Genomic DNA, 24,752 nt, shown 5'->3' with positions numbered 1-24,752 from the left:
GACAAACTTGAATGAGAGGGCGGGCGGCCGAGGCGGTTGAAAATAACAAATAGAAAACAAACAGAGGAGGAAAGAGGTTGGCTTTAGACTCCAACGCTCTGGAGTAGATTCGGTGATAATTAAATCGGTTTCCCCTTTTATATGTGTTTCCTCTTCCTTTAACCTGAACCTAATAATTACCCTAACCTCAACTCGAGTACCGGTCTTTGGAATCTGTTTGCCCAGAGAGGACACTCAACATTCCAGTATAATCAATCCCATGTGAGCATATCACAAAATTAACAAATTTTACAAAATTATTATTAAACAATTATTGGCAGATTTTGCTGACACTTGAAGGAATAGGCTAGAGTTTCTTCATTAGGTGGTTGCTCTCGTGTCTATGTCTATATGAGGCTATACACCAGGCCGACAATTTAGCATAAAGACTGGAAGCAAGGAGACACTGTTAGCCTTGCTCTGTCCAACAGCAACTATTCGCCTGCCAACACTACTATCAAAGAAATAATCTGGCATGTAATGCATGTGAAACGCCAGCCGTTGTTTTTTTACTCTTTTTGTTTGTTTTTACTCATTTTGTCTGTCTGTTTGTTTGTTTGTTTGTTTGTATAGTTTTAACAAATAAGATATAACTTGTTGAGTAGCGAGTTTTAAAGGTTGTGGTAAGTGGATTTTGTTAGCTTTGGAGAGAGTCCGGCTTGCTGTTCCCCCTGTTTCCAGTCTTTGTGCTAAGCTAAGCTAACTGACTGTTTGCTAGTTTCATGTTTACAGTATAGACATAATGATCTTCTGATCTAAACTTTGAAACAAAAGAGTGAGTATTTCCCAAAAAGTGGAACTATCCCTTTAACATGAACTCAGTGAACTTCCTGTGTAATGTAATTCGGTCCAACAGACAAGCTATGTAATACACCACCATAATGAAAAAATACCCCATTACAAGTACAAGTCCTGCAATCAGACATACACTCAAGTAAAGATATGAAAGTATTATGAGCAAAATGTACTGAAAATATCGAAGCATAAAAGTAGGGCAAGGCAAAAATAGTTAAGAAAACCTTTATAATGTGTCCTTTCATTGTTATATTATTATATATTACATTGTAGGACCATTATCCCTGATGGATTATCATATAAGCATTTTAATGTTTTAGCAGGTCAAGTTGGAGCTAATTTTAACTATTTAACCTACAGTTGAATAGTTTCATCTTAAACAATGTATATTAGTTGGTTGACTGATTTTATGTTTTCCATACAAAATGTACAATTTGTATGTTAACATGTAGGCAATATTCCTCATTGAAATGTAATGGAGTAGAACTATAAAGTAGCAAAAAATGGAAACACAAGTACCACTAAATTTGCAGTCCAGTAAATTTAATTAATAACATTACAACACTGCTTATAACCTTCTATTTTCTGAGGGGTTGACTCAATATTTTATTGTATTTTGAAGCTGCTGTTCGTGGTGATGTTGTGTGAGAATGCAGTTTACTGAGAGGTGTTTCTATTACTAACCTATGTCACAATTTGGTGCAAATTTTTTTTCCAGATTCATTCAAGTATTACGGTTTTTTTAAAGATTTTCTGTGGGTAAACTTTCAGGTTTTTGGATTCATCCTGGGCAACCACACTGAAGTGTGTATCATGGGTTGGTTATTTTTATATTTGAATGTGCTTGTTATCTTAACATACATATGTTATATGTTATGTATATAGCTGTATACTTCTGTAAATGCTTTCTCTGCCCTGTCTATAAGTCGATGATATTGATTCAGTTTAATTCCTGGAATAAGCTACTTGAGAAAACAAATTGTTAAAAGATTTACAAAGAGAAATGTGTTTTTTCCACTTAAATGTCAAATGTCATTATACCAACCATACCACCAAACAACTATACCCCCAGCTGAATCATTTATATATACAAACATCTATTTCATTTGGAAACATATAAGTACATTGCCGAATTCACTTTGATGTGAATCAGTTATTTACTTGTTATTGAAAACTGCATCAAGTTCATTAATGCTAATTGATTAATAAATTAGTTAATCATTGATGGTTGTAATGAAATCATGATGTTGGCTGTCTGTGTTGGGTTGTGGCCTGTTGTTCTGCTTTGTCGCCATCATGTGGATGGTAAATCACTACAAACTGACTTTTCTCCTATCACCATCCCTCTTCAAAGTCTAGATCTTTTATTCCATCACATTTGAATTAGTATGTTTGAAGCTCATTTAATTTAGGGGAGCTTTGTTGTCTTCACCAATAAATTGATGACAACTTGAGTATAGAATACAGTCTATGCTCAAAACCAAAAATACAAGCACTATTTAAAGATGTTAAAATCTAACTAAGGTATTCCAGGTATTTTAGTACAATTTACAAAAAAGAGATTTAAAAATGACTCTTATAATCTGACAACTGTCATTTAGGAGACATACATCCAGAAGAAGATTAAGTATTCATATAATTTAAGTAAAAGCAGCAGTACTACACTGCAAATACAACATTTTAAGCAAAAGTCCTACCTTTCAAATGTTACTTGAGTAGAAGTACAGATGTATCAGAAACAGTATCAAAAATAGAAGAACTCAATATGCAGAATGACACCTGTCAGTGTTATATAAGTCTATCATTGCATTATTTTTTATTGCTGCAATAACATGTAAGCAGTGCTTTAACGCTGTAGTTGGTCAAGATGAAGCTATGTTGAATTGATGTAAATACTGGTGGGTAGTTTCATCTAATAAATCATCATATTATACAAACTATATATGTTTTTTATGTGAATATTAATATGCAAAGTAAATATAGCTGTCAGAAAATGTGGTGTAATACTTTGAATTGTGGTAGATTAAAAATGTAAAACGTATAACATGGAAATACTCTAATAAAGTAAAAAATAAAATTAATTAATTAATAGTACAGTACTGGAGTAAATGTACTTATTCAGCAGTGCACACTTAAACACATAAACTAAGTGACTACTGAATAAAGTACTTTATTGACAATGAAAAAGTATCACCAAGAGATGAAATCTGGTGACAATGGGAGTTCAGTAATCGTTAGTCTTTGTTCAAAGTTTTTTCTCTGTCCTTGGTACTTTTCCATTAGACGCCCCCCTGTAAACACACAGCCGCTAGCGTAACGGCAGCTAACATAACGTAAGCTATTTGTTTTCTAGGCTTGGCATCGACTTTACTAAAGGCAATAAACGGCAAGGACAATTTGTCCCTATATTAAAACTAACTGTAACATAAGGTTAAACTGAACCTTTTTAGTGGCGGTACTCAGATATTAACAAACGTTTTATTGCAATTTTATCCGTGGTCACAGGTCAAGGCCAGTCAATTTCCTTGGGTGAAGTTACGATCACAGTATTTAGCATCCTGGTTTAGCTTTCCTGGTTAGCGTTAGCTTGTTAGCATAAGTGTGAGGCTACATATTAGCTCATTCTGGGCGTAGCTGTAACAATGTCTTCCGCTTTCATAATAAAAGTCTCCTTTTCTTTTAAAAGGGAAAGGGATTTGTGAAACCATGGTTTTTAGACATACCCTGTTCAAACCAGGGATTACTTTTGAGATACGTTATGTTTAGTAGGTAGAACAATGTACTAGTTGTTAATTCTGCTCACCTAAAGTGACGTCTTAACACTTCAATTACGGCAATTATTTTGTATCGTCCTTACGAAATAATTACGGATAAAGGCGGTATGAGATAAATGACGTGTTAAGATGTCAATTACGTCGAAAGACGATATAAAAGAATTAACGTCCTAACAAGTAAATTATTTCATATCGTCTTTAAACGGAATTGCCCTCTTAACATGTCAATTAATTCATATCATTCTTAGATGTAATTAGCATGTTAAGCCGCCAATTACGGCTGAAGACGACATGAAATAATTTACGTGTTGGTAGCACCCAAATACAAACGCCTTAAGACGTTCAAAAGTAGCGTGTTAACAAGTCATTGACCGACAAATGAAATATATGCAAAACCAAGTATATATCTTATTATTTCTCGTATAAACAGGAATTTTATTTTATAATAGGATAGCTGCATTCTTTAAAGCTACATGACATTAATCCAGCTATAGAGTTTGAAGATGTAACTTGTGAAACCCCAATGAATATTTTCATGTTAGCAATGTGATGTTGCATTTTTTTCATCTATCCGACTTTTATTTTTGAATTAGAGAGGAAGTGTGTAACTGTCATTATGGGTAACTTAACTCCCTTCTTTTCTACCAGCTCCAGTTCTCCGACCGATCACTTCCCAGCAGAGCATAGCCGAGAGCAGTCAGCCCGTCGTGTCTCTACCCGAGGCCGGATGGTAAAATCCAACCTCCAGCGGATCCTAAACAGTCATTGCTTTGCTCGCGAGAAAGAAGGAAAACAGCAGTCTTTTTCTACCATGGCGGATTTAAGTAACCCCATCTGTGACATGATTGGAAAGTAAGTAAAGGATGAAAAATACCTCACCTGGCTAACTGCTAACCGTGATGTGGGGGAGGGGTGGCTAAGCTAACGCAGCTACTAGCCACTGAAAAGCGGAAGTAATATGCGTTTAAATGTATTACATATGTAATACACTGAATCACTGGAGGTCTAGCGTTACATTTTGAGACATATATAGGTATAACGTAATTTTACAAAATGTCATGTTAAATGTACGGACGTTCACCTGCTGGTCCGAGAGGCAACAAGAGCAGCGTTAAATTAGCCAACGTTAGCTACGAACGTCGTCGAACTTGTTACGTGACTGTAGCTGACTACGCCAGTTAACGTAAACGCTTCAATTTAGTTAACATTAATTAACCCATCTTAATAAGGGGGTGCTAAGAAATGGTTAATTGAATGTGCCACGCCAGGCACGGTAAAACATAAACTAATAACAGAGAAGGATTGTTTCCGATCTCTCGCGTCTGAGTCGGTTTAAAGACCAATCAGCCTTAACTAAGGTCAGTAGTTCTAACATTTTGTGACTCCAGGAAAGGTAAGATAAAATGGCACCAACCTAAAAAAAAATTCTTCACGTGAAGTCGACAGGTGAGCATTTTCTGTCCACGTTAGTCTCGTGAGCTGATAACCGAGTCAGGTCGATTATTACGCAACTGACATGTCAATGCAGTAGGCCTCGCGACGTACGATGTTATTACTGCACACTGCGATGCGGAGGTCTGCGTAGATAGATTACATTAAATAAATCTTTAGAGATTGTAGACGTTATTCTGACATTTGGATTAGTGATATATTATCAGTTTGTGCTTCATTCTTTTGTAGTCATAGCACAACCAAGTACTTGGATGTTGAAAGAATGTACAGAAGGCCTGAAAAACCTTATTTGAAGGGTTAACCAGGCTCTGCTGTATATACCGAGAGACTATTTATAACCCAGCTATAATGCATAATCACTTCCTTTTCTTCACATTTTATGTTGCTTATACCATAATCGTTTAAATTCATTTTTCCTCATCAATCCAAACTTGATACCCCATAAGGACAAAGTGAAAACAGACTTTTTGAATTTTTTTGCTAATTAGTTGAAAGGAAAAACTGAAATATCACATTGAGACTTTGCTATGACACTTGTATTTTAGCTTAGGTGCCTCCCATTTTCTTGGTCATCTTTTAGATGTTTTTACATCCTGGGTGACTCCACCTTTTGTAAATTCAGTTGATTGAACATAATTTAAAAAGGCACACACCTTTTCCTTATACAGTCTCACAGCTGATAATGCTTATCGGAGCAAACATCAAATCATGAGTCAAAAACAGGATTGTGTCAAGACACAGATCTAGGGAAGACTGGGGAAAAAATCTGCTGCATTGAAGGTTCCCAAAGCACAGTGGCCTTCATAATTCTTAAATGGAACAAGTTTGGAACAACTACAACTCTTCCTACAACTGCCTGCTCGGCCAAGCTGAGCAATTGGGAGTGAAGGTTCATTGTAAGAGAGGGTACCAAGAACCTGGTGGCCACTCTGGCTGAGCTCCAGAGATCCTATGTGGAGTTGGGAGAACCTTTCAGAAGGACGGCCATCACTTCAGCAGGACAGGGAGACTGATCAGGGTTGTGGGAAAGCTGAACGGAGCTAAGTACAGAGAAATCTTAAATGAAATCCTGGTCCAGAGCGCTCAGTACCTCAGACTGGCTTTCACCCTCAAACGGGACATTGTCCTGAAGCACGCAGTTAAGACAACACAGTCTGTTGAAGTCTTTGAGTGGCCCAGCCAGAGCTATGACTTGAACCCAATCAAACATCTCTGGAGACCTGAAAATGAGTGACCACCAACAGTCCCCATCCAACCGACAGAGCTTCAGAGAAAAATAGCAAAAAAGAAAAAAAAAAAAATTCAAATCCAGGTGTGCAGAGCTTGTCGCGTCATACCAAGAAGGCTTCAGGCTGTAAACGCTGCAAAAGGTGTTTCAACTAAGTTCTGATGAAAGGGCTTGGATCCTTATGTCTGTGTGATAGTTCAGTTTTTCCCTTTTTTTTTTTTTTTTAAGTATATTTTTTTGGGCTTTTATGCCTTTAATGGACAGCACAGTGGAGAGTGACAGGAAACGGGGAGGCAGAGAGAGGGGGAATGACATGCAGTGAAAGGCCGTCCGATGCGGGATTTGAACCGGGGCCGACTGCAGCGAGGACTGTAGCCTCTACACATGGGGCGCCTGCTTAAACCACTACGCTAAAAATGTTTTAATTCTATTATCACTTTGTCTTTATGAGGTAGTGCTTATAGATTGATGGGAAATTATTAAATTAAATTATTATTATTTAAATTATGTTAGCAAAAAACTGCAACATAAAATGTGAAAAAAAGTGTATGAACTGTATGCTAATAGAACTACACAATTTGAGTCTAAATGCAAGAAAGATAACTTGAGCAATTGATCAATTGGTTTAGGTCAGGGCTGATACTAACATTATTTTCATCATTGATAAATCTGCCAATAATCCTGGCAAATAGAGTAAAATACCAATCCCAAATTGCAGCACCAAGTTTTGATTGAGATATAAATAAGACAACTTGAGTTGATTGTTGCCTGTATCATGTTTATACCATCAGCTTCAACAAATTAGCATATTTCCATTACATGTTTATTTCTGTTTTATCCTTACAGCCCCTTTTTTTAAATCTGTATATATGTCACAAAATACAACAGTTGCACGGATACATTTCATCACAGCAGAGTAAAATTTTTTAAGAGACTGACTCTGATAACAATTTAACTGGCTGTTTCAGCTAACCACACTAAAATGTGAGTTTAAAAATTGGAGTCTGGGTTCGTGCTTTAACAGCAAATATTTTGGGTTGGTTGCCTCCCACCGCATCCTGCTGCATCAGTATACCACTCTTTTAAAAGTTCTGTTAACAACTTTTTATACACAGCGCCATTGTTTGTGGAACATAAACTGTAAGCAGTCTAAATGAGCATCCAGGCCTGCTGGTGTAACACATGTTGTGGAATAAGCACTAAAATGTTTGTAGCTGTAGTATTTGTTAAAGTTAACGGCTCGGAAAAAGTTACTTACTACTTACTTCACTAATAAAACCAAACCGAACACACTGGACATTTTGTTTCCCAAGCACTGTACCTTTGCTCTCGGACAAAGAACTAAAAGTGTGTATAATTCTACTGTGCAGGTGCTTAAGTTTTTGTTTTTTAAAAAAAAAAAAATAAGATGAGTAAGTGGTAGCATCAGCTATTAGCCATTGTTTGGATTTTGGGGGCTATAGAAAAAATTGAAATAACTGGGGTGTGCTCCCTAATTTTGTTATTGTCCCAAAATTCAAAGATGGAGTCTAGAGAACACAGTTATGATGCTAGAAGAGTTTGTCCTTCTATGTTTATGTTGTTTTTTTGGCAAAGGTTCTCTGATATTTCTGCTTGTATGTGCAGCGGGAAGCAAGGATCCTCAATAATTTAACTGAATGAATATGAGAATGTTGTTTGTTTTCAGTTGTACATGCGCATATTTGCGCAACTGCACGGACCATGCAAGGTCTCAAACGTATTATTGGAAGAGTAATGTAAAGATACATGCACAGTATCGCACCATGTGTAACTCCTGCAATTCTTTTGGCACACAATGGCAAAGTCGGCTATAGTTCATATTTGTCTGTGCAAAGTCCCATGACATTTCTTTGAGATCATAAATATGCATTTTGACACTTGTGCACATAGTAACATATGGTACATGTTTAATAATAGAAAATCTTAATTTTTCTGTTAGTGTCCTCACTATGTCTTCTCTCTACCTTCCCCCCTCTAGCCTGTCCCTGCACTGTAGTAGTACCCGCGGCCCGGGGCCTCTGTGGTGCTCCTGATGCCCCTCTCCCACCCCTGAAGATCCCAGGTGGGCGAGGGAATGGCACACGGGATCACACTCCTTCAGCTCGGCCGGTCTACTCAGTAAGTCTAGAAACACACACACACATGCATATTGCTGAAAAGTAGTAAGAGGAGCTTTAATGCAAATGCGGAAATGAGGGTAACCTGTCACTTGTGAAGGAGCTCTTTCTGTTTCAGTGCAACCATTTTCTGTCATGTGATTATGTTTTTTGTTTACTCAGCATGGGAAGGAACACTTGGCTCTTAATTGATTCAGTCATCTACGCTGTGAAACACAATCCAGTTTCATTTTTTCACTTCAGATTTCAGTTTATTTATAGGCTTATTTGCCTTTCTTGACCAAAGTTGCAAGGCTCATGTGTGCATGTTATCATTTTGGCCAAATTTCCATACTATTTACCATGACAGTGATACATTTAATGTCACCCATTGCTGTTTTAAGATGCATTGTTTGCTTTTATTTTCCAGGACCGAAGGTTGACTGTAACGGAGGAGCCAGCAGGGAATGGTCGCCCTGGGATACTCCACTTCCAAAGTCGTCCCACTGTCACCAAGGCAATACAGTGGGATGCTGTCTTAAGCAGCAGCGCGCTCTATGTGGAGATACCTCTTGACCCTCTTCCTGAAGGCAGCAAGGAGAGGTGAGGACATGAAAAAGCTCAAGTGGAATATAGCTTCAGGTCTTCCCATTGGCATACTTGAGCCGTGTGACGGGAGAGTTAAGTCAATTTAAGTTAGAAGAGGTGATGGCTGTGACCTCCAGGCCTTGATTCCCCGTTAATCTCAGTTTTTGGCTTGATTATAGACTTTGAAACATGTAAGAGGAAGCCAAAAGCAGTAACTAATCTGTAAAAACACATCCAATTGTTTGAGGATAAACTAGCGATTTAGTCAGAGATTCAGTCATTGTTCTTGTGTGTTTGTGTCTGCATGTTAAAATGTTCCATTTTCTAACCTAATCTGCCCTCTGTTTTCTCTCCAGTTTTGCGGCTCTCCTGGAGTATGCTGAAGAACATCTGAAAGTCGTTAGCGTGTTTGTCTGCTTTTACAAGAACAGAGATGATCGTGGTATGTTGCAAACAACCCTGTTTTCCTAGCACATCTTTTTCATTCACAACGGCCACACAACTGTCATGTAATTTTTTTTGGATTCTCTGTCTTGACTCGTACGGCATCTTGACATTTTTTGTCTCTCCTTTACTCTTCCAGCTAAACTGGTGCGTACCTTCAGTTTCCTGGGCTTTGAGATTGTGAAACCGGGCCATGCCCTTGTCCCACCTCGACCCGACGTTTTCTTCATGGCCTACAATTTTGACAGGGACTCCTCGGACGAGGAGTAGCTCTCTGGACAGCCCCTCCACCCCATCCTTACTTCCCTTTTTCTTCCCATTGTATGTTTGCCCATCCTGTCCCCGCTTACCCATATACTCCATTGTCTGTGTTTAAACCCTCTGCGGTAGCTCTCTGTATGCAAGTATTCATTCCCCCACGCTTTTTGTGTTCAAGGGAATATGTAAGCTGTGCATCTCCTGCTTCCACCATCTATCTTTGTGTGTTTTAATATACTGTTTTCATTGAAGATTAATTGATGTTGTCACCTAAAAAGGAGGGAACCTTTGTTTTTTGGACTCATAATCATATTGCAGTTGTCATAGCTATAAGTTAAGTTCTCGTATAATTTCAGTTTCTTGTCAAGTCTTTGTTTTGTTTATTTCCTTTTATGATAGATTAAGATGGAGGATTCTTCATTTCTTGAATGTACAACAAAAGGTCATCAGGTTTACACTCGGGTACTCCAGCTTTCTTTTGATTGGCTAAATAATGACTTTAAAATTTGTTCCATATTTTCCTTCTCTCTGAACCGAATTACAAATACAATTCAGTGGGACCAGTTTCATTTTGTAGCACTAATATCCTCTCTAAAGTATAAGGATTTTTTGAAACGTTACTTTTAAGTGACAGCCCCAATAATTGGTACTTCATTGCTGAATAGTGAATCCATTTAGACTAGAGGTGGAGTGGCAAGATGAATGCTGTTGCATGTGTCAGTTTCAAGTTCAAGATCCTATGATGAGTGTATTGGTACAAAGTGAAAGGAAAGTGAATAATCCAAAGTGCTTTTGCTTCTTTCTACCATGTATATCTGACAATATTGTAGTATTTTGTTTTGGAGGTTGAAAAATATTGCTGTGATTGGATTTTTCATTTTGGATTAGCATTCCTTTTCAACTTGTTTTTCATGATAGTAATGAGTTTGTTGTTCACCTGCATAGTGGTACCTGTTGTGCTTCTGTGATAATAAAACAAACAAATAAATTCTCTTGTCTATGTCTTTACTTAAGCCTATTTGTACATTTGTGAACCCCACCAATACATTTAAATTCTAAAATGTCTTTCCTTTTGTTTTTATTTGAAATTGAATTAAATATCCTGGACTGTGAATGAATTTGCTGCTCCAGTTTAAAGCCTGAGCTAGATCATTTTTCTGTGTGATGTAACTGCATGTCAAGCAGCGCACTGGATCTAGAGCAGACATTTATTATACAACCACCTGTGTTGTAACTATATATATAAAACCAAGCACAATACACTATAAAACATTTAATGGCCCTTTGTGTAATAACGTAACAAGTACCCAACACAATGTAATCTGTGCTGCTCAGTGACGAAAATCAGGTCACTTACAAAAGAGCAGCAGGGCAGACATTCAGAGCATGTCATGTGTCTTCATACCACCAGGAGGCTCCACAGGACACTGAACTACACACAACCATTGTGCAGCTGATTTTCAAGTTGCAAGTTCTGAACTGTGTGCAGTGATGCAAACATGTTTCTTCACTCTATTTTGGAAGTTCTTTCTTTGACGGCTTCAGTTGTTTTAGGCAAAAGAATAAGTGACGAACTTCACAGTAGCTACACAAACGTTATAATGCGTCGATGCAGACTCCCTTACTATAACTTAAATGTTTGTTGTCTTTCACTCTTTGTCTTATTTTATTGTTACATTGTGTGTTTTACTGGTAATTTATGCTTTAATTTAATTTCCCCATGTAAAGCCCCTTCTGACTTTGTTTTGAAAGGCAATATATAAAAAAAGTTCTTATCATATGATTTATATTTCTGAATAGCTCAATAGACCCGTGACAACACATTGCATCCACCAATGGCTCAGCCTACCTTTAAAGCAGAGCACAAGTCTAATCAGGAAAAATAACTCAGAACACCTGTGTGGGTGTGTAAGAGCGCCAATAATGAGAGAAGCAACACCTGGTGCTCAAATGAATGCTAACAATACTGATGATACTCAGATGAAGTGCTCATTTAAAGCCTTACAAGTTTTAAAATTCATGTCCTCACTGTCCTTCAGTATGGAAAAGAAAACACTCACAATATAACGTGGAAAGAGCACCATGCTTATTTCTATAGAAAAAGTTCAAATATACTATATATGTTCAAAAGTTTTTCAGAGGAATTTTATTCATCTTGTATTAAAAACAGTGATTAGTTGGCCTAATGTCAGAGAACTGTGATGAACCAAACTACATTATTTTGGGAGTGATCAAAGTCATCAGCGTCATGAATTCTGTCAAATACAAAACACAGGACAAAAAGAAGAGAAGCATTTTTTTTTTCTTGAATCCAAATATTTAATAGGTACATATCAAGTATTATTATGACATGTATAAAATTTCAGTTCACAATATGAAGCAATGGAACTCCTCAGACTGGCGTATGCTGCAAATGTTTGAGGCTGCCACATAAAAATGACTAATGATTAAAATAGAGAAGCAACTAAAATGGTAGAAAAATGGCGTACGGACATAGATAATAGTAAGCATTCTAGGAAAATTAAATGTGACTTCTCAAACTTTTTTCTTCAATAGAGTGCAATAGAAATAAAAACAACACAGCACTGAAGCCAAGCGTCCACAAGACGTCTAAAAATTGTTAGTACTGTAGGTTCACGGAGAGCAGAAGACAGCGGAAAGAGAGGAGAGGGAGCGAAGGTCACAGCAGATAAAGAACGGAGGGCTTATAAGCTTTGCCAGTCAATGCAGGAAGAAAAATAATCTTTGAACAAGACTGAGCAACAGCGGAAGTAATGCACATCACAGTTAGCTTTAAAGACCATAGTAGCATTTGTACTTGCATGTTGTTGATAAAAAGAAAAAAAAAAATATCCTGAATGATTGAACAGAAACAAGGACATCACCACAAACAAACAAACAGCCTCGTTTGAAGCCGTCATTGTCTCAGCTCTACAGAAAACATGGCTTTGCCTTGAAGGCTGTTACAGGTGAATGTGATGGTGTCGCGTGAACAAGGGGCTACATTTTCCCACAAAATCAACTCAAGTGTTGAAACTATTTTGGATATCGTATCTGAGCCTCAGCACCCCAGGTGACCTCTGTCCGAATCACAGATCAGTGCAGAGGCTCTGCTGCTGGCTATGTGCTCTCCATGGGATGTTTTCGTTTGAGTTCCCATCAGACCTGCCAACCCTGGACATTTTAAAGTACCATATCAGCACTGGAAAAGATGCAAATCTCTGTTAGCTGCTCAAGATAGAAAAAAACGCATTTTTAACTCTTGGAAAAATGGACAGTATAATACATCAAATACTATACAGGCTACAGAGGCCTCTGTATTCAGCAATGCAAATAATTCTTCTTTGAGTCACCTATTATTGTGAAAGTACAAAAAGGAAGGTAAAAAGGAAACATATTGTGTACGATTAGGTCATTGGTCCTCCTTGTTGTTGGAGGTATTTTTCTGTAGTGATTAAAAGACAGTTTTCATTTACGTAACGCTTCCAAGTGCATTTCAAAGATATGAAGGGGGCAGTTTTCACTGGTCAGGCTGATTAGATAATAACCTATAAGAAAAGGTAAGTAATAAATACAAAAACATGGCTTGTTTAGGATTTTTGCTTAAACAAAAGTAGCTTAAAAATAGTCTAGAAATAGTCTTCAGCTCTGTTCAGACTTGCTGTCTGCTGCATCTGTGGAAAAGTCACATCCAATAGACCGTGGTGTGTTAGCCAGGATGATCTGGAAGACAAATGTGTTTTCTAACGTTTCCTAATTTTTTATAGGTTACTCACTGAAGCCGCACGGACATTGCTGCCTCAAACTAGTTGATTGATGATTGACACTTGATACACTGAACTTGAACATTCACCTCTGTCCAACTAATGTAGCCAGAAAAAGCCCAAAAAAACATAAAAAAACCCCAAAAACCTGAAGTATCCCAGGCATTCGCACTCTGCAGTACCCTTTCCACATCACACATGTTCTTTATCATATAAACATGTACTATGTTATCCAGAATATCAACAAAGAAAAAAAATCCGCTTTCTAACACTGATCATGACCTATGACCTATTGATTGGCTGAAAGGGGCATGTACATTAAATGATTAACCCAGGCCCGAATCTATTTATGTCACTCCTCCAATTTTCAGTGTTAGAAGTTCTGACTATGGGGTGCTGTTGTAGGACACAATTCAAACTATTATATAGTCAACGTTTTGTTGTATTTAAGTGCAAGGAAACACACGACCTATTGAAATAGTCAATGGCATATTAATAAAGCTATATTATGCTCGTATGCACCAGTGAAATCTCAACACACATAAGCGCTATTGAAAACTAGTGTCTGTATAATACCTGATATGCGGTACCAAGACTGAGACAACACTAAGAGGAGTTTCCACTTTTTTCTGCAAAACTCTTTTTTTTTTTCTTTTTTTTCCCCATTTAACAAAAGAAGTGGTGACATGTTTAACACTGTATAAACATAAGCAGCCAAGCAGGAACTAAAGAGATAGTCTAAAATAACTATTTTAAATCAGTAACTTCCTGATTAAAGAATAAGTTAACGACATTAGGAAACAGACTGGGCATTGAATGCCAACTTTTGGTATTAGATGTTTTTTTTTTTTTTTTACATCATGCTACAAGGCACTCTTATCCATGTCCTGTTGTCTAACAGGTCAGGACATTTACAATTCACGAGAACATTACACTGATCGCACTGTGTCTAGCTTCTGTGCTGTATATGGGTGATCACTGAACATTGAGCCTCTGATGGTGTGGTTCCACATAACTAAGCTGTTTGTCCATTTTCTGGATGTAATTTGACAACAAAAAAAAAAAAGAGTAACTCACATCATCCTGGTTGTGCAGTCACTCATTGGATTACTTTATTTTTAAATGAAGGACGGGCAGATCATGCTGCATATTAAATTCTCCGGCGGACATTATACTGAGTCTAACAGGAAGAACAATAGCAGATGAATATCTGCTGAGCAAAATGTATGCTAACCATCTTTGTGTGAGGTCCTGCTTGATTGTGGTTGCTTGGTAACACCAGGGACGACCACAGTGTGCCCTTTCAGGCATCACTGAAATGAATGTGCAAGCAGCGCGCTTCAGGCTTTTCAAACATTTCAGAGCACTAAATCTTTGTGTAATCTTGTGTAAATCTTTAATTTCCATTACACCCTTACAGTAGTTCTCTGGTAGACAAATGAAATACCAGGAAATACTCTATGTAATGTGTAAGGACAGTTTAGTCAATTTCATCTGACTGAGGAAGTGAAACCGAGAAAGGCAGTACATGTGAAAACACATATTGATGTGAGAACTTCATTCACGGGTGAATAAATGTCTTAACATGAATATTTAATGAATTATTTCTAAAGTGTAAGAGGTTTCAATAACGCTTATGGGGGAGATTCAGAAGTGCGGCCTCGTTTATCTTATATATTTATTTTTATGTGCTTGGAAATGGGAACAAAAAGTGCCTTTCTAAAGAATGATCATAATTTGGTATGGTCCTGTTCGAGACTTCACAAGTATACTGTGTATTGCATTTTATTTTCGGGTGCGATTACTCAACAGAAATGACTTTTTAAAAGCAGGTTTCTGAAGAATTTTGCCTCTTATTTGTTCTACACACCCTCATGTCTTTGGTATGTCTATGAAATACATGCTTTGTTTTTAACTCCACATAAAATCTAAGGAGAGAGTTGTGGCTGTTGATCATTGATGTGTTCACTTAAGCATATGAAGTTGCGGCTCTACTGGAGCCAGAAATCTTCCAACACTCCAAACAAACTGGACACAGCTGCCAATTTCTGTTCTCTGAAAATGCTCTGACAGTTGACCCTGGTGAGACAGTTACTGCTCTTATTAGCTCATGGCATGGCAATGGCGTAATTCCAAGTGACGTGAGCAGCTAGCAGGATGCTAACAAATGCTCCTGATTAAAATACTAAACAAGTCTGCTGCAAATGTCAGTAATAAAGTGCTCCAAGGTCACAAAAACGTCTGTGCTTTATCTTGTATATAAATACATATTGAATCTTGACTTTTCTAATTTTAGCTTGGTATATTTTAGGCCAACTCTGCGGCTGTCTCTCGTACACACGACCTCCTCGCTCATACTGAATGTTGTACCGGGTGAGTTACCTCATCTGTGTGTCTTCAGTAACCTTGTGAAATTGCCAGTCCCGCTGTGCCTACATCACTGTTTAACCTAGCACCTTTATTTGCCAGCTGAGTCAAACACTCAGCGCAGCATTTTGGTGTAAAACTGCGTACATGGTACACAAAATGCGCACAGGTTGGCAGGAAATCTAATGGCTGATTTCATGATATTGCTGGGGAGAAATATGCACTCTTAACAACGTGCTGTATGCGTGTTTATGGAACCTGCGGACGACACAGTGGAAGTGGAAAACTATAAAATGAGCTAAGATCTTGAGATGGCAAGTGGGTGCGAGAGTTGGGGCTCCTTTTTGTGCGTTTTTGTGGCAGGAGTAGGGAGGTTAAAAAATGTCCTTGGTTGAATTTCAGGCTGGTGATGTTAATGGAGACAGTCCAAGTTCAACAGATGAGGTCAGTCCCTACTGAGGTTGTTTGTGTATGAATGATTGTATACATAAATGGCTGTATATGCAATATACATTTGCCCGTGGGTAAGTACAGTATGTGTGCGCAATGCATTTTAAAGTGGAGCTCTAGGTACTTGACGGTATACGTGGGTGCACAGAATGGATGCTTGTGTGCGTGTATGTATGTATTCTACTTATAAATGTGATTTCGACCTCATCGGCCCTTGCTGTAGCCGGGAAAGAACTGGTCAAGCAGCATCTGAAGCATCTTGTTTTGGGTCATGATGTAGTCCTTGCCCAGGTCGTGACGGCAGGCGGGGCAGGTATACACCTTCGCTCGGAATGACCGCTGGAGACAAGTCTGAGAAAAGAGAGGTCGGCAGGAGATATTCACAAACAGACGACAACCCAGGGGGATTCTGAGTAGCGGTAGTTACAAACACACCCGACTCAGTTCTCACCTTGCAAACATTGTGTGAGCAGACGGTGGTGATGGGTTGGAAGGCCAGCTCCTGGCAGCACACGCACATGAAGATCTGCTCCATCTTGCGCAGGAAATTCTATCATATGTAAACGGACAGAGACACATGAAAGGAAGGAAAAAAAAAGGAAGAAAAAAAAAACCAGAGAAACATATACTGCAAGTGTAGAAACAACTAAAGTATCATTACAATCTTGCCCTTTCAGAAACATGATGGCGATGCTGCCATTTTAACTTTTACAAGCCTTCATCTCTGCCAAACAAAAACTGTGACTGATTAATCTGGAAATCAGGAAAATCAAGAGGAAACTGATTCAGGCAGTTAAGACCAGTATCAGTAACGTTCAATGAGTTCTCTGTGTGAGATGCTTTGTGAACGCCGTGTTAGTGTGTCACGGTGTACTGGGATTCATACCGGCCCCTCTTTAAGGTGTTCCATGGCTTCATCCCAGAGTTTCTTGTTGGCTGTGTCCTCTCGGATCAACTGCTGCTGCTGCTCTGACAGCTGGAAGGTCTCCTCTATCTTCACCCGTTTAGAGGGAGGCTCTGCTGCTGGTGACGTTTCTGGTGAAGAAACACAAATAAGACTTAAAAAAAAAAAAATAAAAAGCAGCTACACCTGGAGCGTGAGAATAATGAATATTAATATTAAAGATAAGCTGTTAAGAAAACAACGTTTGCAATGGTGCGTGCCTCGGGAAAATACGATCCTGATGGGGTTTTTAGCAAACAAATGTTATTCTGTATATCTACAAGCTATCTTAAAAGCTCAGGCTGTTCTCACCTGTCCTCTTCTCACAACACCTTTGTCTGACCTGCTTTGAGCTTCAACTGTGAAAGCACCCACCACTCTCTCTGGTTGTCTTCTGCTCTCCGTTACTTTGCGGCTCCTCCTCTTCCACACTGGCCATTGGCTGCATGTCCTCCTCTTCCTCATCATTCTCCTCTTTCTCTTTTATCTTGCGTTGTCTCCGTGGCCTCCCCCTCCCGGGATAGTGCTTACTCCGGCCACCGCGACCGGGTCTGGCACAGGCCTCCTTCTTTGTTTTGTTAGCCATGGCCGCCAAGTAGCCCGGTGGGTACTGCAGACACATGGGGAAAGATGCACACATGCAAAAGACTAACAGGGAATCGCTAACAGGGAATTGCAAATGGTTTTCACAGCGGCCTTTAGTATGAAGCACGAAAGACATACTACACGTCCTGTACGTATACAGACAGTACATGTTCGTATACTCCATTGTGTATGTATATGTAGCATCCAAACAGAGGTTAACAATATAGAAATTCGTTAGGGGGTATCTGTGGTGTCTATACATTGAAGTTCACACACAAACACACACTCACAGTCTAACCTGAACAGCTAGGCCCAGCTTCTTGATCCTCTCCAGCCCTTCAGGTGTCCAGGGTGCTGGTTCCAGATCGTCCCGTCTCAACAGGTACCGCCACACCAGGTAACCACACTTTCCGATCTCTGGCCAGTACTTGACCACCTGAAATTCACACAGTGTGTAAATACATCAAACTCAGGACTATTTTTCAGTCTTTTGAAGCAGGTCAAAATTAAGATCGCTACATGAGGTAAAGCAGAATCAGACACTTCAGTCTCTAGAGTCAGTGATGGGAGCATGAGCATGAGTTACAGGTGTGGGATTTTTGGGATTGATTGTCTTCCCTACATTTCCAGTCCATATTTGTGATAGTATTAACTTCAATTAAGTAGATATCGGTTTACAACCTCCAGCAAAGACGCGTTTATACCTTGTAAATACCATCGTAGCGGTTCCCCTCCTCTGGAGCGTACTTGCTGATACGGCGACCTTTGGAACTGCGAACCACCCTGACCGGCTTTCCTGCTCGCCAGTTCCTGGACTCTGCCCCGTCTTTGTCATTCAGAGGTGCATCGCAGTTTAAGGCCAATGCCCTGCAGCAGTCAGGTTCCAAGGGAAAGAGATTTGTGTTTACCAAGTCTGTCTAAGGATTAGGGATGTTAATGAATAAGTTATCAGTTGCTTTTAAGAAGTTAATCCCTTAAGCTTATTTTATTTAGAAAAACAAACAAACAAAAAAAAAAAAACAGTGGAAAAATCTGTGAGCTTTACCTTTTTAAAATGACTTCTTCAAAAGAACCACAATTAGATTAAATGAGGCCCATTTGGATTCCTGCCCCGGGATGTGATGATTTTCAGATAATACATCATATGAGTGTTTTTTTTTAATTTATTTATTTTTTTAAATAATTGTACAAGTTTAACCATCTAAGCTCGACTGAACTGACAGAAAATTAAATTCAGCCTGAACTGAGACAGGCTCCAGAAGAAGTCATCATATTTTTTAATATCAAACTTGGATGGTGCACATTTCTTAAAGTAACAAGACATATCTATGAGCTCAAACATATGTAGTTCAGTCTCCTTTAAGTGTCATACCTGTTCATGTGTGTTAAGGTCTGGTCAAAAGAGTGCTCTCCGATCCGTTTGTTTCCCGAGAGGTCACGACCTCCGCTGCCTGTGTAGGTGAACTCATCTCCCCGGTCCTACGACAGATCACAGAAATCAAAGTGACCAAATGATAAAGTAATTGGCATATTACACCAGAAGAAAACCACATTACGTCACGTGACCGCGAGAAAATAAAACATCTTCACAAACAGAATACAAAACCACCCACCACTTCATCCTCGAAGCCCCCGGCCAACACCAGTGAATAGGAGCCATCGTTACTGCGCCCGTGGATACCGCCGACATGTGGCCTGTGAACACCTGCCTCGCTCACCTGAGGGGATAAAACCAATTTAAATTATGCTGATAACATAAAATGACAACACAGTCCACAATGACATTATATTGACAGTAAATAAAGTATAAGATGGGAAACTTAAAAAAAAAAACTGCTTGATTTCTTGATTCTGTCTATATTCAGAGGATATCAAATTAATATGTAATGCTCTTAAAAGACAGCTGACCTGTACTCTGAATTTCCAGGTGGTTCCAACAGGAATACCAGGTATGGGTCCATAGTGGTTTGAAGGAACAATTGTGCATTCTTTAGTACGCCCCACACAAGCCATACCCTGCAATTACATCGAGACAGAAGAAAAACAATCTAAGTCGTGCACAAAAATACCATTACATGTCCACATATATGCAAATGCCTTTAGATCATAGTTCTGTAATGTTTAACAACAGGGTGGTGATGTGTGTGTCAAATTTTGTTAAAACTTAAAATGAAATTTTGAGAACAAAGGATTCCATTCATGGAGCGCACAGGACATCAAAAAGACAGAATACAAAAAAAAAAAAAAAAAAATTGCGATAATGTGAAAGTCAAGTATAAATGCTGTGTGACTCACAGCACTTAAATGTGCCCAAACACACAAGCCAGACTGTTTTCAATTAGTCCACAGAGAAAGGGAGCATTCTGGTAAAGAAAGGAGTTATTTTCCGTTGGCAGTTCCAGGAAAGTGGCTAAGTCATGCTTAATGGCATTGTTCACATTACACCATGGAGCAGAGCGTCAGGGAGACAGCCAGGCCAGGATGGAAACCAGCCACACAATATCTCAAAGTGTTGCCATGAGAAGACTCTGAGGAGATTTTGAGGAAAATATTTAACAGTATGCTTAAAACAGATGCTTTTTTTAAAAAACAAATTTAAATACATGTCAGCTGTCCTCCTGTCCGCATTTTCTGCCTCAGCAACTCGAATGAGATAATTTTGCTTTTTGCCCTCTCCCACCATGATAAAATGAAAAGGAGAAGAACAATGTGTTCATGAGTCATGTTATAATTATATGACAAGATATTAGACAATAATACATCAATATTTAGGCATTTGCAACCAAGTGCTGTAACTCAAGCCGGCATCATTCCTCAACTCCAGGAGTCTGATCTAAAATTAAGCAGATGTTGAAAAATGTTAACTGGATCAAAAACTTCTGATGTGATCATCTGATCTGAGAGAACGAGCGGCGGTGTTCTCGAGCAAAGTCTGAAAGAGCTTCAAAGAGGTACACACAAATCTCTTATGATGAAACAAACCGTTTATCTCTGATCAAGCACAATCCCAAACACAGAGCAGGCAATAACTTACATGAAATATTAAACACATAAATACAATGAAGAACAAACCAGTTTGCAGCAAGTGAATGGAATAAAATCCATGCTGCTGACTACAACCCCTGAAGAAGAAGTCTAAGTCTTCTTCTTTTGGGTGACCTTTTGATTGATTTGGAGTCCCTGATGTGTTACACACTCAAATAGCCACTTGATGCCCTTGTGCCGTCTTGCAGGAAGACAAAAAAATATTCTTTACTCAAGTGGAAAAATTTGAAAATGCCATTCCCAAATAAAAAAAATGTAGCATCTAAAAAATACTGACATGATTATCAAGTATTCTCAGTAATCTGGTTGTGTTGTGATGAATTTTTTAACTGACGGCTTGCTGCAGAAAGTGTCACAGTGTAGAGCCGATGGGCGGAAGATGAAAACTCTCTTGTACTGAGAAGGCCATTTGAGCCTACATGTGCCCAGTACAAGAGACTGAAGCATTTTTGTATTATTTTGGCATCTCACCAATGGCAGACTTTTAGAAAACACTCTGGATCACACAATGGATCAACAATCTTTTGACACAAACTTCTTTTCATATTTTTCCAATTAGTCTGTGCTCTGTCTAGGGATTCTGAAGAGGAACCACAGACCCTTCTCTCAGGTGTGAAGTTCAAATTTACTTTCAGTCTCACAGAGCCGCTGCCACTGCACCTGGTGGGCGTGTACTTTAGGCTGGGTCTCACCTTTCCCCAGTCCCTTTGACTCTCAGTTGTTGCCGAAGGCATCTTGGCTTTCTTCTTGCTGGCTTTGAGCTTCTCTCCTGCCTTCACGACCTCACTGGTGTCGTTTTTACAGGTGGGACAGTACCTGGCCGAGTGAGAGGAAATCAGTCATTTCTGAGGCTGTAGGCAGGTGTGTGAGTCTGATGACAACTTAACTGCTAGATAATAAGGTGGGTTAGAGATGCTGGTTTTAACATCTAAAATCCAGCAGTTACCACTCTGTGTGACTACGTTCAATATAATCTTAGATCTACGCCTTTGATACCTTCAACGGTTGGATAAGCAGATTTTTAAAATTATGCAAAATCACAGTTTTTTATGGGGATATTGACATTTGGTAATAAGTACCTTATAGATAGATATTGCATGAATAATAAGTTGCCGCCCACTCATAAATATGTTTTGCGTAATGTTACTTTACTTGGTTGACCTTCACCGTGCATAATGATGTAAACGCAAAATATTTTCATGTTCATAGATTCAGAATTTTCCAATGAAGGAGAAAGTGTAAATTTAATTCTAAGATGTTTTTAAACAAGAAAATCAATGTCATACACAAACTATTATTCCAAGCACAATGTTTTTAGGTCTTAAAATGTGTGTGGATATGTTTAAACATTTTACTTGAATATTTACTAGAAACTGGCAAAAAAAAAAAAAAAAAAAAAAGGTTGGTTGTGAACGTTGCCATCAATTATGTGTTAAGCTTTTTTTCTGCTTTAGCTATGTAAAGCAACACATGATGCTGGAAACAGAGGTGGTGGGTGTAGATCTTCCTTTCAGCGACTGCAGTAACTGCCAAAAAAACAATTATTTACACCCTCATTTCTAATTGGCAGAGAGACATTCAAAGCCGCTGCATTACAAAAACCCACACCTGCGACTGCATTTTGTCATTATTTTCTATTGACTTTCACCTCAATCACCACTTAAGTACTGCTTAAATGCACTTCAGCTCATACAAAAACACCATTAATAAACCTTCTTAATATACTGTTTATCACAGGATCTTGTGGCTAATTGCTCAGCAACAGTCTCCCTCACCAGTCCTCGTCATCTGGGATGGTGGCCAGCGGCGGGTTGAGGCAGTAGATGTGAAACGCCATGTTGCACTCGTCACACAGCAGCTGCATGTGAGCATCCTGCTTCCCGCCGCACACGCAGCAGGAGCAGAAGCGACACTCGGCGTCAGGGTCGGCCTTGCAGTGCTTACACTCCGGCCCGCTCTTACCTGCAGCCAAGAGCAATAAGGAATCATTCATACACACATGGTACAGCAGTGTTAGCAGTTAAAGTATACCTTACCAATATACCCATTATGTGTGTATGACTGTGTGCATACGTTTAAACTGTCCATCGGCAGCTGAGAGGGCACGAGCTCCTGGTTTCTCCACCTGGTAAATCTCATCCAGAAACTGAACCTTACAATCACCGATCACATCTCCAGGACCTCTGGACAGAGGGCGAGAGACACAGAGAGAGAAAGGCAGAGAGACAAAGAGAGAGAGAGAGAGAGAGAGAGAGAGAGACAGAGAGAGAGGTGAAAGCACAAGAACAGAAAACCAAAGAAGAAGTCATAAAGATGCGTTATTTAGAGTGTTACAGACAGGTGTAAAGGAGTCACACATCACACATCTTTGTAAGCAACGAAACCAAAAATTGGCTAAGCAGATATTGTAATATCCCCCCCCCCCTCCGCCCAACGCATCACCCTCCCACCGAGGAGGAAGATCCTCACCCGAGGAGGATCTTGACTCGGAGCTCCTTGTTGGTGCGAGAGGTTTGGTTGAGGATTTGAACCTCGGCGTCGAACCAGAAGCCCCTCTCATCTGGTGTCTCCATATTGTAGTTGACCATCACATGCATGCCCACCTGGAGCTGGTCCCACCGCAGCAGGGTCCTGGCACGTGGCCGCACATCCACCGGTCGCATCTCCACCACGCCGTTCTCTGGGTAGCTAGGGAAGACAGAAAAGGAAAGAGGGAAGGAGGTTTAGGTGTGTGAAATGTTCGTGACAGCCGTCATCACCCTGATTTTCACACTGCATCTTATCTACTGTGAAGGCAGTTCTCGGGAGAATAACTGCTTCAGACCCTTGCGGCATTTCCTGTCTCTAAGAAGACGGTTTTTGAATTTTGCACCATGAGGTCCATAAAATAAATTTGCATCTCGTGACAGCCACACTTCTCACACAACCCATGTGTTTTTTGGGGAATTAAAATGTGCTCACTTCTTTATACATTAGCTACGTGGGCCATGGGAAGGGTTGAGCTGCCACCGAGCACGTGGCATCAATTGTATCCTAATGAACAATGTAAAAATCCCCTGGAAAACTTTGCCATACTCTAGCCAGTAAAAAAGCAGCTTTTCAGAACAATGTGTTCTGAAAAAAAAAAAAAACAGCTGGATGTTAAAAGAAGCTATTTAGAAGCCACAGACTGCTCTGCTGCAATATAGACCTTCCCGCGCAGGAACATGCAAGTCCATGCATGTCGATGGAAGGCCACACAGAGAGGGGAAAAAAACTCAGTAATACAAGTGGGTTTTACGCAGAAAGCCGAATGTTGATTATAACACACTCTCAAATGAAAGCAGTTGAGACCAGAAGCACAGCATGTAATGATGGTGTGACCTATTGCCCTAAAAGTTTTAGTGCAGGTCTCCTTAAAGACCAGCCAGGCTTTTAGCTTGAAACTCCACATTAAAGAAGTGAAGCAAAGCCAAAAATACTTTTATCAATAAACATGTGGATTTAAATTTACAGCAGTTTTACACATGAAGTCTTCAGGGCAAATTCCACAGATATAGTAAAGATACAGTCTCCCAAAACAGTATATGAGAGTTTCTGACACAGAAAAATAAAATGATCAAACATAAATGACTTTTCTCAATTTTCTTCTATAACACAAAACCCAGTCACGTACTGAAGATTTTCAAAGACTTTCTTCCACATACCATGAGACATTTGCACACAACAGCTTTCGCACTGGGTTTTTGAAGCCCAGGATTATGATGGATTTTCACCACTATGGCCTCCTACCAAATTTAATTTAATCCAGCAACCTTACTGCCATTGGCAAAACACTATTCTTATTGGTTTAGTAAAAACTTGGGAGTCTTTTCCAAGATATTATGTATAGACAGGAATCAGTCCACAGCATTCTCCAAATAT

General features: G+C 39.2%; 2 protein-coding genes across 2 annotated transcripts in view; one reads left to right on the top strand and one right to left on the bottom strand.

Annotated features, from left to right (window-relative positions):
• The first annotated feature begins 4,265 nt into the window (after positions 1-4,265).
• On the top strand, positions 4,266-10,683 carry oaz1b (ornithine decarboxylase antizyme 1b). Its single transcript, XM_056404024.1, is given in 6 exon segments — positions 4,266-4,460; positions 8,288-8,339; positions 8,341-8,427; positions 8,836-9,008; positions 9,350-9,435; positions 9,577-10,683. Coding segments are annotated over 6 exon segments (654 nt in total). The 5' UTR covers positions 4,266-4,335; the 3' UTR covers positions 9,708-10,683.
• Positions 10,684-11,989: 1,306 nt separating this feature from the next.
• The window catches only part of LOC130186363 (E3 ubiquitin-protein ligase UHRF2-like), a 31,062-nt gene continuing 18,299 nt past the window's right edge, over positions 11,990-24,752 (bottom strand). Inside the window, exons 4-16 of the mRNA XM_056403446.1 lie at positions 23,319-23,537; positions 22,923-23,032; positions 22,625-22,811; positions 21,542-21,665; positions 19,713-19,820; positions 19,418-19,522; positions 19,177-19,283; positions 18,509-18,671; positions 18,103-18,240; positions 17,595-17,829; positions 17,163-17,311; positions 16,728-16,826; positions 11,990-16,627 (exon numbers count right to left, since the gene is read on the bottom strand). Coding sequence (XP_056259421.1) covers positions 16,481-16,627; positions 16,728-16,826; positions 17,163-17,311; positions 17,595-17,829; positions 18,103-18,240; positions 18,509-18,671; positions 19,177-19,283; positions 19,418-19,522; positions 19,713-19,820; positions 21,542-21,665; positions 22,625-22,811; positions 22,923-23,032; positions 23,319-23,537 — 1,891 coding nt within the window. The 3' untranslated portion in view covers positions 11,990-16,480. The remainder of the gene's footprint in view (positions 16,628-16,727; positions 16,827-17,162; positions 17,312-17,594; positions 17,830-18,102; positions 18,241-18,508; positions 18,672-19,176; positions 19,284-19,417; positions 19,523-19,712; positions 19,821-21,541; positions 21,666-22,624; positions 22,812-22,922; positions 23,033-23,318; positions 23,538-24,752) is intronic.

The sequence above is a fragment of the Seriola aureovittata genome, chromosome 18 (genome assembly GCF_021018895.1).
Source record: "Seriola aureovittata isolate HTS-2021-v1 ecotype China chromosome 18, ASM2101889v1, whole genome shotgun sequence".
In the NCBI taxonomy this organism is placed as follows: Eukaryota; Metazoa; Chordata; class Actinopteri; order Carangiformes; family Carangidae; genus Seriola; species Seriola aureovittata.
This window is presented reverse-complemented; position numbering and strand designations above follow the sequence as displayed.